Source organism: Salarias fasciatus, chromosome 19 (genome assembly GCF_902148845.1).
Source record: "Salarias fasciatus chromosome 19, fSalaFa1.1, whole genome shotgun sequence".
Taxonomy (NCBI): domain Eukaryota; kingdom Metazoa; phylum Chordata; class Actinopteri; order Blenniiformes; family Blenniidae; genus Salarias; species Salarias fasciatus.
In genome coordinates, this window is record NC_043763.1 from 2370667 (window position 1) to 2383946 (window position 13280).

General features: G+C 43.8%; 1 protein-coding gene across 1 annotated transcript; it reads right to left on the reverse strand.

The window, feature by feature from the left end:
- Positions 1 to 8410: 8410 nt before the first annotated feature.
- Positions 8411 to 11125, reverse strand: prlh2r (prolactin releasing hormone 2 receptor). The gene is made up of 2 exons (XM_030117437.1): positions 10313 to 11125; positions 8411 to 8734 (listed from the first exon to the last, which is right to left on the reverse strand). Exons 1-2 carry the CDS (start codon positions 11123 to 11125, stop codon positions 8411 to 8413), a joined length of 1137 nt encoding a protein of 378 aa, XP_029973297.1.
- Positions 11126 to 13280: the final 2155 nt, after the last annotated feature.

Below are 13280 nucleotides of genomic sequence, written 5' to 3' on the forward strand. Positions count from 1 at the left end.
AAGTGTACATGAGGTGACGAGAAGCATCCGGCTGCATGAGAGTGTGAGTGTGTGTGTGTGTGTGTGTGAGTGTGTGAATATGAATGAGGCCTCCAGCTCTGCAGCTTTTAAATGACTGAGTGCTTCGATCATTTGCATCTGGAACAGCAAGCATGTGTGGGAGAAGAACGCTCAATCAACTGTGTGTGTGTGTGTGTGTGTGTGTGTGTGTGTGTGTGTGTGTGTGTGTGTGTGTGTGTGTGTGTGTGTGTAAACTGATTGAAGTCAGTAAAAACCTCTTCACAGTGAAACCATTCTATCTTGGGTCTTTTCTAACTCATGATTTTCAGACCTTGCTGCTGACATGTCCAGCTGTGAGCCACGTGTCTGAATCTGTTTTCAGGACTAAAGCTATGGAGTTACCGTGGCAACAACAGATCAATTGATTGGTAGTTAGTTGAAGTTTTGGCCGAAGTTAGTCGTCACTCCCACAGATCCTCACATCTCATTAAACTGTGTGAAAGTTACTGTACTGAACCACGGTCTGGGACTGTGATGAGTTCTCATCATTTTATTACTTTTAGCAAAAAGTGACTCAGCTTGTGCGTCCAAACCTTTAGATCTGCATGTGTGGAGTCTTTGGGTTAACAAAGTTTTATGTCTGAACTTATGAAACAAACGGTCATAAAGCCTCACTGGGCAAGAAACACACAAATCAAATAGGAGCTGTTTCAATGAGTTGGATAAAAATACTGAAAGTCTACATTTGAAAAGCCTTTTGAAGCTTCTAATAAACGGTTCAATTAATCAGATAATTGTCTAAACAGCAGGGAAATGCTGGTTTGTTCCCATTTCGTGCCACAGACAGTCACACTGATACAAACAAGGCTTTAACTGTTGTAAAACTCATCATGAGAAACACATTTTGACTTGGATCAGCTTTAAGCCATTTACTGGAGAACTTACAAAAAACACCTGGAGTAGAAAACATGTCTTCCTAAAGTCTCTCAAAATAAGGCTTTTTTTTATATGTCACAACTGACAAACTGAAGAAACGGACTGTTTTTCCAGGCTGTTTAACACATAATGCAGGACATGACTGGTCTTTAAACAAAGTTAAAAAAGTTTGGAAATGCATGAAATAAACACTGAAATATGGAACTTCTATACTGACAAAATTGTCATTCTGAGTGAAAACGTTCTGTCTGGTTGAGTAATGAAGTTAAGATGTAAATTTAGCAGCTTTGCACTTAATTATAGCCGAGCTTCCATAAAGGTGAAACACAAACAACGCAGTCTGTGTCGTCTCTACCTGCTGCAGGCTTTATTCACGTTACCAGAACTACTGGATAACTCAGCTGGGCGGTTTGGTGACACACATTTATTTTACTGTCACATTTCTGCCAATTGTATCATGTTATGGGGACAGAAATTCAGTCACTTAAAAGTAAACAATTTAGTTTTTGTAAATAAATCAGAAATCTAATTCTAAAGCATTGCCCTCTACTGGACGTAAGTGGTATCACACACTCAACAAGGAGGAGCATCAGAACCTGCTTTCAGGTGACCTGATCACAGACTATCTGCTGCCAGTGGCTGCTTTATTTTAACAATATTACACCGGTGTTTTCACATGTCGATGTTCAAACCTATTTACAAATCACAGCACAGGTTTACACTGAGAGTCCTCAACCCCTGTGTGGAGGAAGAAGCAGCAGGCCTGGAAATGTCTGTCTGTCTCCCAGAGCAGCTCCAGCTGCACATCTGGACCTCCAGCTCCACATCTGGACCTCCAGCTCCACATCTGGACCTCCAGCTGCACATCTGGACCTCCAGCTCCACATCTGGACCTCCAGCTCCACATCTGGACCTCCAGCTCCACATCTGGACCTCCAGCTCCACATCTGGACCTCCAGCTCCACATCTGGACCTCCAGCTCCACATCTGGACCTCCAGCTCCACATCTGGAGAGGTCTGGGCAGGAGAGAAAAAGTGTTGAGTTACGGTTTAAGCGGTTTGTGGTTGTCTGTGAGTGTCTGGGTGTAACTCATGTTCCTGGTGCTCCGCTGTGGGGAACGGCTCCATCCTCACTGCCATTTATCCTGACAGGTTCGGAACCTAAACATGAGGAGCGTTTCAAAGTTTTTTCTTCGGAATACGTCATCATTTGGCTGCCAACTTAAGTGAACAAACAGACTCCGTTAAATGCTGCCAGTTCTTTTCTTTTCTTCTTTTTAATTGACTGGTTTTGGCTCTGAATGAGAGAGCAGATCAAAACACAACTGAAATCCTTCTGTCTCACTCCTGCTAGGAGACCAGGTATACATAAATATATATAGTTTCTGGATAAAATCTCATTTGATTTCTGACCTCTTCTGCTGAAAGCCGCCCATGAGCCAGCGGTCCATCCAGAGCATATTTATCACATCCAGCTCTGTTACAGGTGAGACAAGGTCAGTTAATTATGGAGTAACATTCAGACACAACACGGTTCACGGTGTTTTGAAGGAAAAACATGGAAATACATTAAAGCAAGCTGTATTGATAAATATCTTATCAATGAGCACAATTCAAGTGAACATTCTTCACTCATATTTTTGCTAAAGTAAACAGAAAAGTTAATGATTATATCTGAACAATTTATCTGTATGAAGAAGAAATTTGATTTGGTTTCTCTCTCTATGTTTAGTAGTAATTTCAGTTCTGGACTGTGAGGCATTATTTCATTGTAATAATAACTTCATCAAATATAAACCACAGTTTATCCTGCATCCTCTTGATGTTGATGTTTGAATGACTTGTGATTCATTTGCCTGCAAAAGTGCACGCTGTTTGATTCAAATGCAGAGATTTGAATTTCTGCGACCCCGGCCGTGAGTGAGGAGCTGAAAATACAGACGGACTGGAACGAGGCTGAGTCTCAGAGAAAATACCAGCAGAAAGAGAGGATCGGGTTTGTCTTCTTCTGTTTTTATGCCTGTAAACTGCAGCTGGACAGAACGAGTCCATAAAACGTCTTACCTTTTCATGGAGAAGCGAGTAAGGAAGAGCCCCAACAGTCCAGGGATGCAGACGAGGGCCAAACCGGAGAGTGAGGTCCCAATATTAACTCTTTGAGTTTGTCCTCTCCTCAAGAAAAAGAGGCAATCTTAGCAATAAATGCATCAGTCAAGATAAATCCTGCTTGATGTTTCATGTCTGTCATGAAACAGCCACGGTAGTTTCTTTTTCAGGCTTTGCCAGCAGGGAGTTGTGAATTTCTGGTGCACAGTTTATTGTGCTCAACCTTTGATTAGTTTTAAATTGGTTTAGCCTGTTGAACATTCTCTCACGTTTGATATTTCATGACCTAAATATTAAACATAAATATCTTCTTGCACATAATCTGACAGCTTCAGTGTGAAATGTTGTTTTGCCATTTTAGATAGAAGTTTTACTTTCATGTTGCCAAATAAGAGAACATTTGTAGACATGGAATTATTGATTTATCTGTTTTAAAGAGGCAAAAGGAAAAGCTTTCAGATGTTTGTCATTTTGCATTTTCCTTGTGAAATCCCTGTGAAAGGCCAGAAAACAAGCTGTGTCTGATCTGCTCCATCCAAACTCAGCTGAGTAATTATCCAGGGTTTTTCATGAGGCTCTCCCTACAGTGCTCCCTCCACATACAGCTGTGACTCCGCGGGAGCCTTGACAGAAATAAGCAGCACGCCGTTGAAAGTGAAAGCCTCTAAATTGTTTTCCTCACTTCAGAGCGGTCCGGCAGGTTTTCTCTGAGCTGTGGAGGCTGCTGCACGCTGTCGGGATGTTTCCAGACAGCATGCAGCACACATCAGACCCAGTCGGCGCCGTCGGCGTTTCTCACTCTGAGCACGTTTCTTCTCAGCAGATCATGTGTGAATGAATGAGATCCATCATGTCTGCTGAAGTCAGCAATCAAAAACACACTGCACAGAAAATAACTGGACGGTGAAACACTGCGGTCCACATCCATCTTCTGTCATCCAGTGGGCTGCAGGGAGCAGGAGCCAATCAGCCAACACCGAGGGAAACTTTAGGCCCAAAGTCTGTGGAAAAACATGCATGTTCAACACAGGCCGGATTTGAACCAAGGACCTTCTCATGGGGTGGCAGTGCTGACCACTGTTCTCTCTAACAGTACTTGCTGTCAAACTAGCCTTTCAGGACATAAAATATCTTTAAAATTGGGTCTGTGTTGACATAACTGTCATTTTCTGTCGTGATTGTTTGGTTTTGTGGAAATAAAGACATTTTTGCAAACTCTGCACCGCATCAAAGAAAAACCTTCATAGTTTAAATTTAGAAACCTGCAGCCTAAGGTCTCACCAGCTGGTCCACCCGAAGCTCCAGGCAGCCTCTGACAGTTTCAAAGAAAGTTAAAGAAAAAAGTGTGAAAAGAATAAATTTAATTTTAATTTCTCAACAGTGACAGGGTGTTTTTAATTCAGAAACGGTTTATTCTGAATTAAGTCATTCAGAATTATATTCATGAACGTCTGTTTTCATAGGGAAAATAAATGAGTAAATCCTCTCTCATGCCAGGGTCTGCGAAGCGTTCTGATTGGACGGGGGGCGGATGTGACGTAATGACGTCTCCCGGAGGTAAACAGCGTTTTTCTCGTCTTTCTTTCTCGATTAACTTTGACGCTGCAGCTTTGAAAATATCCTCGTTGTTAAGCACTCGTCGATCCGCTCGTTTTATTATATCAAACTCTTCTAAAACTGCCATTAAATAAATCGTCTCCGTACGAGTAGAAACACGGACGCAGGTCGCCATCTTAATTGCGTCATCACGACTGAGCATGCGCAGAACGACCTCAGTGAAGTCGCGCCAAATTAGCATATAATTCTGCTTCCAAAGGAGAATAAACTTGCCGGTCTTTGGATTTAAACTTAATTCCGAATAAAGTTTTCAAGCATTTTCATGGTCGTTTTTGAGCAGAATTAGGCTTTATTCGGATTTATAGAGGAATAAAAAGAGCTGTATAGACACATGGACTATATGTCACTTTTATTGACGTCAGGGTGAACAGAAGTCCTCTATCCTCTGTCAACAAGCTGTGATTAAATTCGTGTTTTTTGTTATGCTTCAAAGAAGTATTGAGTGTATAAATATATGTTCTCCCTCCAGTGTTGGATTTCAGGTTCTACTCCATCTATTTTATTTACAAAAGAAAAGAAAAGAAAAAAAAAACCTCAGCCTCTTGAATTTTCAAGTCTCTTTGCACTCAAACAGCAGTCAGCTTAGGAACTGCTGCTATTTTAATGTTACTGTGTATTTTCACTGGTTGTTCTCAATTCAAATGTCCTGAAATGAGTTTGACACTGCAGCTTTGATTAGTTTCCTTTTAACTCTCTTCTTTTCTGGTTACTTTTATTCAATCAAGCATGCAGGGAGCAATGTGAGAGTGATGAAACCTGAAGAGAGAGTCTCATTGGAGCAGAATGGTGAAGCTGTCAACATTGTCTAAAATCTACATTTAATAAATCTTATATGGAGAAACAGCATTGAGCTTTTTCTCCAGTCTGTTAGAGGGGTGATGAACGTCGTCTGATGAGCAGGACGGCGGATGAACGTCAGGAGCTGGATCGTCACGCTCCTCCGTCTCTCCAACACGTGATCGGTCTTCTCTTTATCTGCTGGAGTAAACAGCAGCAGGATGGGGTTTCTCCTCCACATCAGGCCTTAAAATATCTTCTTGTGCTTTGTGAAAAGGCTTTTAAAGAGTGTTCTGGAGGGTCTAAGTGGCTCCAGGAGAAAGCCCTTTTAGAAACAGGCTGCAATGGAGGCCTCTGGCTTCAGAAAGTAGGATTTGAAAAGGCTTTTTAATTTCACACAGTGTGAAGTGGCAACTGAGCCCACTAACATGGTAAATATCATTAATTAACTGTTGACTGGATTAAATTCAGTGGTCATTAAAATGAGATTGGTTGATGTTGTAGAAAACTAAAACCTAAGTATTCCTGATGAATTCAGACACGTATTGGTCTCTCTTTCACACCACGGGTTTTTATTTAAAGTCTGCCATCTTTGAAATAAGAGGAATCACAGCAGGTGAAAGACTGGCCGGCGAGGTGAGAACATACAGAGGTGATTTTACCCAGCAGGCCACCTACTTCAACGCCTTTAAGAGAAAACGGTCTTTCTTCAGTCGAGCTGCAGGTGAATGTTTCTGTACTGAGAATGAAGCGGACTCCTCGTCGGCAGCTGTTAAACCCTCCACATGGTGAGGTTCACTTTCAACATCAGAAATATGCTGCCAAACTGAGCCTTTTCATCTGCCAGGTTATTATTGTCTCTCCTGTCTGACCCCACCGAAGACCTAATCAGCCTGTAAGTGGCTCCTGGACTCAAATCAGTTGACTTCAGATGTTTGTTTTGTTCCTTTAATAGATCCTAAACTTTAAAGTGTGGTCTGATGAAGCAGCAGAGATCAGGGAGTGCTGGGTGTGTGGTGTGTTTGGGGTGTGGTTGGCTCCGGCTGCAGGGTTTTCTGACTCCACTCTCCTGCTGCTAATTGTCTAATTGCTTCTTCCTGCACAAAGCAGCGTCAGGCTGCGAAGAGAAAGGTCGCAGACTGGAGGAGTGAGCGGCGCTGTGGAATAAAGCAGCAGGAGCTGCTGCAGAGAAAAGCTCTACACGGAGCGGGCAGGACTGTGACCAACACAGCGAGAAAGATTCATGGAGTTTGTCACTTTTTTATATTTAGAGAATTTTTCCCCCTCTAATTTTCCTCCTTTTTTATTTCATAAATATGCTTTTTTAAACTCTTCATAGCCCAGAGACAAAGGACCTTTTGAAAAGGACTCTGATGTGTCAATACAATGCAAAATAAGCTAAAATGATTATCAAGCATTATTCTAACAAAGCTTCATGGAGCCACTGCTCAGAGACTGAAGAGCCGTCAGTTAAACACCTCTGAGCTGAACCTAGCCTTATTTCACTCTGATTACATTTATAAAATATTTCAGTGTTGATTCACTAATTGAATATTAACAAAATAGTATTCCAATAATGAATGGAATATCTTATTACACTATTGACAAGTTATTACATTTAAAAAGCCATAAATGATTACTTTATTAGCAGGTATTACTTTTATTGGTTGTTACAGACATATTTAAGTTTTCAAACTTGTTCTTTTTCAATTCCTTGTTTCACACTTTTCTTCTACTGTCTTCACTGATATTTCTGTCATTTAGATGTTTAGAGAGGCTGGAAAATGTTTTGTCTCTGTTTATTTCATTTGGTGTGTTTACATGGGGCTTTTTATTCCTGTATAAATCAGAATAAAGCCTAATTCTGCCCTATAATGACCATGAAAACGCCTTAAAACTTTATTAAAAGTAAAGTTTAAATCCAAATAGACCAGCGGGTTTATTCTCCTTTGGAAGCAGAATATATCTAATTAGGCGCGACTTCATTCTGCTCATTCTGCGCATGCTCCGTCTGATGACGCAATTTTCCAAGATGGCGGCCCGCTCTCCGCGTTTCAACTCCTATGGAGACGATTTACTCAACGGCAGTTTTAGAAGAATTAAATATAATGAACGGTCACTTAACAACACGGACATTCTCAAAGCTGCAGCATCAAAGTTAATCGAGAAAGAAAGAGAGAAAAACTCTGTTTACTTCCAGGATACGTCATTACGTCACGGCCGCCCCGTCCAATCAGAACGCTTCACAGGGAGAGAGGATTTAATTCTTAGTTTTTTCCATGAAAACACGAACATTAATATATTTCTAAATTACTCAATTCAGAACAAATACATTGAATTCAAAACACCATGTAACCAGACTCATTCTGTTGTATTTTTCCTTGTAACCAGCGGAGGACTGGCATTTCTGCGTGTTGCTCGTCAAATGTCGCAGCTGCAGATGAAGGTGTGAAGAGGCTCAGTCATTCAAGCCTGAGGGTGTAATTACAGCATTCATTGATGGTGAAGGTCCCGCTTCATGATCCCGTTTTATCCCCGTTCAGACTGCGTATCGGAGACAAAGGATAAACTGCTTTATTGAGGAAAATTCAACGGAACACCCACATGTAACATCATATACACACAATTAACTTAATGTACCATGGGAGGGATGACAAAAAAAACACATTTAGCATAGAAAAAGTTATTTTTACATGAAGAAAGTACAATAATAAAGAGGAATATAATTATTTACAAGGTTTAGATGATGACTAACAGAGCAGGACACAGATAAATGCCCAGGTTTGCTGAAATATAAAACAATACTCCCACGACTGATATTTTCAAGAGCAAACTGATAATATTACAGCTGCTTTGTGCCTCCGGCTGCTGGGCGAAAGCCTCACGGCTCCATCTTATCTGGATGGAGACCCAGACGAGATTAAACCTGCAGCGACATTTAATATCTTCGAACAATGTCGGTCCGAACAGAGAGTCAGGCGTAGTTCCCGTGGCTGAAGCTGTGGGTGACGGCCGCAGGCAGGTCCGCCAGCGTGGTGGACGTGTGCAGGCGGGGCAGACGGTGAGACACGGTCAGGACGCTCGACCCCTGACCCCTGTCCTTCCCCTTCCGCCTCCTCCGGGACGGGAAGTGGCGGCAGACGCAGGACAGGAACTTCTTGTGCAGGGAGGCGTAAATGAAGGGGTTGTAGCAGGCGGAGCTCATGGCCAGGAGGTGGCTGGACACCTGGATGATGTTGACGTAGTTCTTCCCCAGGATGGAGAAGTCGGTGTCCAGGTCCCGGATCAGGTTCACCACCTGCAGAGGGGACCTCGTGTCATTCAAGGCTCTTCGTTTCACTCAGGGAGGAGCTCAGACCTTTAATAATGCTGCTTTGGTATTCTGTATATGACCCGCTTTGATAAGTTTACTGAACTTTATTCAGAAGCAACAACAGAGCATAGTATTTTGTACAAAGTGACTGTAGACTTAAATAAATCCCCAGCTGGAAAAAAAATTCCAAGTTGACATTTTGACTACTTTGTGATCTTGGATATGAAAGGAAAAGTGGACATAATCAGGCATATTCAGATATTTGATCATCCTGTGTAAATGGAAATGTGTAGACAGCAGATAAGAAAGTGCTGGAGGGTCAATCTTGTAGTTTTAGGGTAATATTTGATCTTAAAAAGACTTTTAACAGGGAGACGTCTTGTTACAAGTGAAAACGTATCTGTTTTGTGTTTTTGTTTAAAACAAAGTTTCACTGCTGTCATGGAACGAATCCCCAAAAAGCAACAGAAGTTTAGTATTTTCACTCTAAATCATTGTCATGGAAACGAGGCTGAGATTAGGTTCAAAGTCTTTTCTCAAACTAAAGCAGAAGGATTTTGCTCATTCCTGAAATTCAGGCTTGATCCTAAAATTCTGATTTATTGACTGAAGCTGGTGTGTTCATGAGTAGCTGGAGAAATCCTTCTGAACTCAGTCAAACAGGGAGATTCCCACACACACAGGTCAAAGGTCATTCAAGACGGCAGCAAGTTTTTTGTTTCAAATCTTTGATTTCCCAAAAACTGAATTCATTGGATTAGACTTGATATTTAAAACTCTATAACCATTTTAGATGGTCTAAGATGATAGCTGACTGAAAACATCTCATATTACAAGAATTAAAGGATTTCTGACCGAACAACATTCAGAGAAACTTGTTGAAACGTTTCCTAAAGTGTTCAAAGAGTCAGAAGAAAGGAGCTGAAGCAGCTTTCAGCTCCCTGTGGAACAAACCTCCTGCTGAAGCAATCATTCCTTTTAAATGTGGACTTTAAACACTGTCACCTTCTCAGGTGTTTTTTACTTATTGTTTTGCCTTTATCTGAATAAAGTTTTCACATTATTCTCTTTTTGATGTCTTCCTCTTTTGTTTCCCAGTAAAGGGCTGTAAATTATGTTGTGCCTGGAAAACAAATTAGCGACTGTTCTGCTAATGTGCAAAAGATAAAACTGGATGTGTGTGTGTGTGTGTGTGTGTGTGTGTGTGTGTGTGTGTGCACGCCTCCTCTGCAGCAGTCTGCTATGATTTAGACTAAGAAATGTAAATTGAATCCATCCCCACAGAATTAAAGTGCATTAATGAGCAGTGGATGAGAGGCTGTGTTTATAAAGTGATGCTCATTCTGTCTTCACTCCTCTGAATGTTCTTCATTTCACACTAATGGCTTTAAATTAGAGCCTCTTTATAGCTCCTAATGTGGCTTTATTAGATTTTATCTCGCTTCTTAAAGCACTCAGCTGTAAAGCTTCCAGGGAAAATGACAGCACTTGGTTGCGTTTTGAGCGCGGGTTGTGGAGGGGGTGCGGTGTGCTGATGGCAGTGTGGGGCTGATGGGTCAGCACCTGCAGAGGCAGCCAGGAGAAGGCGAAGCAGAGCACGGACACCAGCAGCAGGCAGAAGGTCTTCCTGCGGCGCCGGCTCCAGGCCGCCTGGGCGTAGCGGACCTCCGGGCGCGCCGTCCTCTGCCGCAGCCGGTAGGAGATGGCGCAGTAGGAGATGGAGACGGCGGCCAGCGGCACGAAGTAGGAGAAGAGCAGGATGAAGCAGGAGTAGACCAGGCGGCCGCGCTCCTGGCCGTCCCAGAACTCCTCGCACACCTGGACCTGCACGCCGGCGGCCCGCAGGTCCAGGTGCAGGGTGTGCAGCGCCGTGGGGGCGGACAGCGCCAGCGAGAAGAGCCAGATCAGCACCACCAGGCCCCAGCAGAACTGCCAGCCCGCCCGGCGCCGGATGGGGTAGGCCACCACCACGTAGCGGTCCACCGCGATGGCCGTGAGCGACAGCACGGCGGCGTACACGGCCGCGCTCTGCATGACGCTCACGAAGTGGCACATGTGGCGCCCGAACACCCAGCCGCGCCGGTCGAAGGCGTAGGACGCCGTGGCGGGGACGCAGAAGACGCACATGACCAGGTCCACCAGCGCCAGGTTCCCGATCAGGAAGTTGGTGGTGTTGTGTCTGCGCTTGTTGCGCCAGATGAGGACGAGCAGCAGCAGGTTCCCGGAGCACGCCACCAGCACCACCGCCGAGTACAGCGGCAGGAACAGGGGCCGCAGGTTGAGCAGCAGGTCGAAGCCGCTGAAGGACGGGACGGAGAGGCCGTGGTGGGGGGCGGCGGCCGGGGCGGCGGCGTTCACACACTTCTCACCGTCCATATCTGGAGAGCAGGACACATCAACGGGATTTCACACAGCGGCGTGAATGACGTGGTGAAAACGGAGGAAGCATCTCGATGACACATCTCAGCAGCCTCGTTATCCAACACCTTCAAAGCTCTCAGTCAATCAGTGCTATCAGCAGCTGCTGCTGTTTCCTCCTCAGTGTGTTTGGATGTATTTATCCTCATGTCTCATCCCTCTCTTCTCTCATCTCAGCAGCAGCCACAAATCCACGTGAGCATCGCCTCAAACCAAACCGAGCAGCGTGATTAACCTGAGCTCCAACATCTGCACAGCGGACTCTTCCTGCTGAACACACACACACACACCACACACACACACACACACACCGCTGGGGGCTTCACAGCACTTGTTGTGGTTGAAGAAGAACGAGAAGCCACAAATATTACAGAGTGACAAAACCCAGGTGGCTTTTCTGCTCAGATGTGGAGGGCTGGAGGGGAGGGGGATCAACGAGGCATCAATTCACGCTGAGGACAGATTCTCAGGCATTTTCTCTCAGTTTCAAAAAGAAAAAAACATTTCACCGTTCAAGACAAACTAACAACACCAAATTACCTGAGCTCCATATCAGAGCTGCAGCTGCCACAGGACGTCTGGAGGAGCTTATCTAATATTCACACACTAAAGCCTGGTCAGAGAGGATCAGTCCACACACTGCTCTATCTTATTAGAAACAATAAGAATAAATGCTATTTTCAACCGAATGCAGAATAAAATTCAAAACTTCAGCTCAGTGTGTGTTTAATCACAATAAAATACAAAGTAAAAGATAAAAGTACCTTGAAGAGACATCAGCCTGTCAGTGTCCTCTGTCTCTGCACAGACTCACCTCCTCGTTGCAGCCAGATCGCCTCAGAATGGAGAGCTGATCCCCTCTCTACCTCCACCTCTCTCTCTCTACCTCTCTCTCTCTCTCTTTACCTCCACCTCTCTCTCTCTACCTCAACCTCTCTCTCTCTAACTCCACCTCTCTCTTTCTTGCCCTCCCCCTCTCCTTCCCTCCTTTGGGGGAGTGAAAACGGTGTATTTTAAAAAGATCTTCTCTTCTGTTTTTATTTTCCTCCTGGGATCCAGCAGTGTCTCAGCTCATCAATGATAAATGAAAATCACCTTTAGTGGTTTGAAGCCACTAAACGGACTCCTGGAGGAATCCTCCGTTCTTTATATCGATGCTGTGATTTTTAGATCCTGCGTGTTTCTGTATTTCCTTTGACTCTCCCTCCTACCTGCAGCTTTCTATCACATCTTTTCTTTACTGGTTTAGAAATGTGCATTTATTCATTTTTCCTCGTCCCTTGAATTTATGGAGAAGTTTGACGTGAAACATTTAAATATGAATTTCCTGTTGTGCATTTGAACTGGAATCGTCTCCCAAACTCCACTGCTTCAGGACTTTGTTAATCATCTCATAGTATTTCTGTTTCTCTCAGCTTTCTGGCACTTTCTCTGTAGACCTGAGTGACATTTCTTTATATTCAAGTGTTGTTATGACATTGATCATGTGATGTCCACCGGTTATAAAGACTTCAGCTGTCCAGCAGAGTGGAAGAGCTGACTTTTACCTCAAAAATGTGTGAAAAGAGAAAACATATATTATGTTGAAAGGCTCGTTCCTCCCACCTGCCTGGTCCTTTTGAGTGAGAAAGGTCACTTTCCAGCTGGGTGTCCACTTTTCACCCAGAAACCACCATCAGCGCGACTCAACACAAACTGGACCGCACACCCAAACTTATTCATTATTCATTTTGGTGAAGTGACTGTGAAAGTGTGTGCGTCAGAGTGTGACAGCGTGAGGCCTGAAGGAGTGATTCATTAGTGTGAGACCACTCCAAGGGAACAAAGAGCCTCGACGCCGGCGTCCGACGTGGGTTCATTATCATTTTCACACTCCTTTGAATTAGAACGCTCATTTTGATCAAACTAATCAGGTCAGGGAATATAAATGCGGCTCGTGGCGTTATCTGAACGCGTTTGTGCATGTTGGACGTTCACACATGTGATTTGAACTGTCTTACTGTGATCAGAACGCACCAAACTGACTCCGCCTGTTTGCCTCACGCCCCGGAAATAAGGACCCAAAGACTTTATTAATTCCAGATCATCTGCTGTACGTTTTACCTGTCCATCC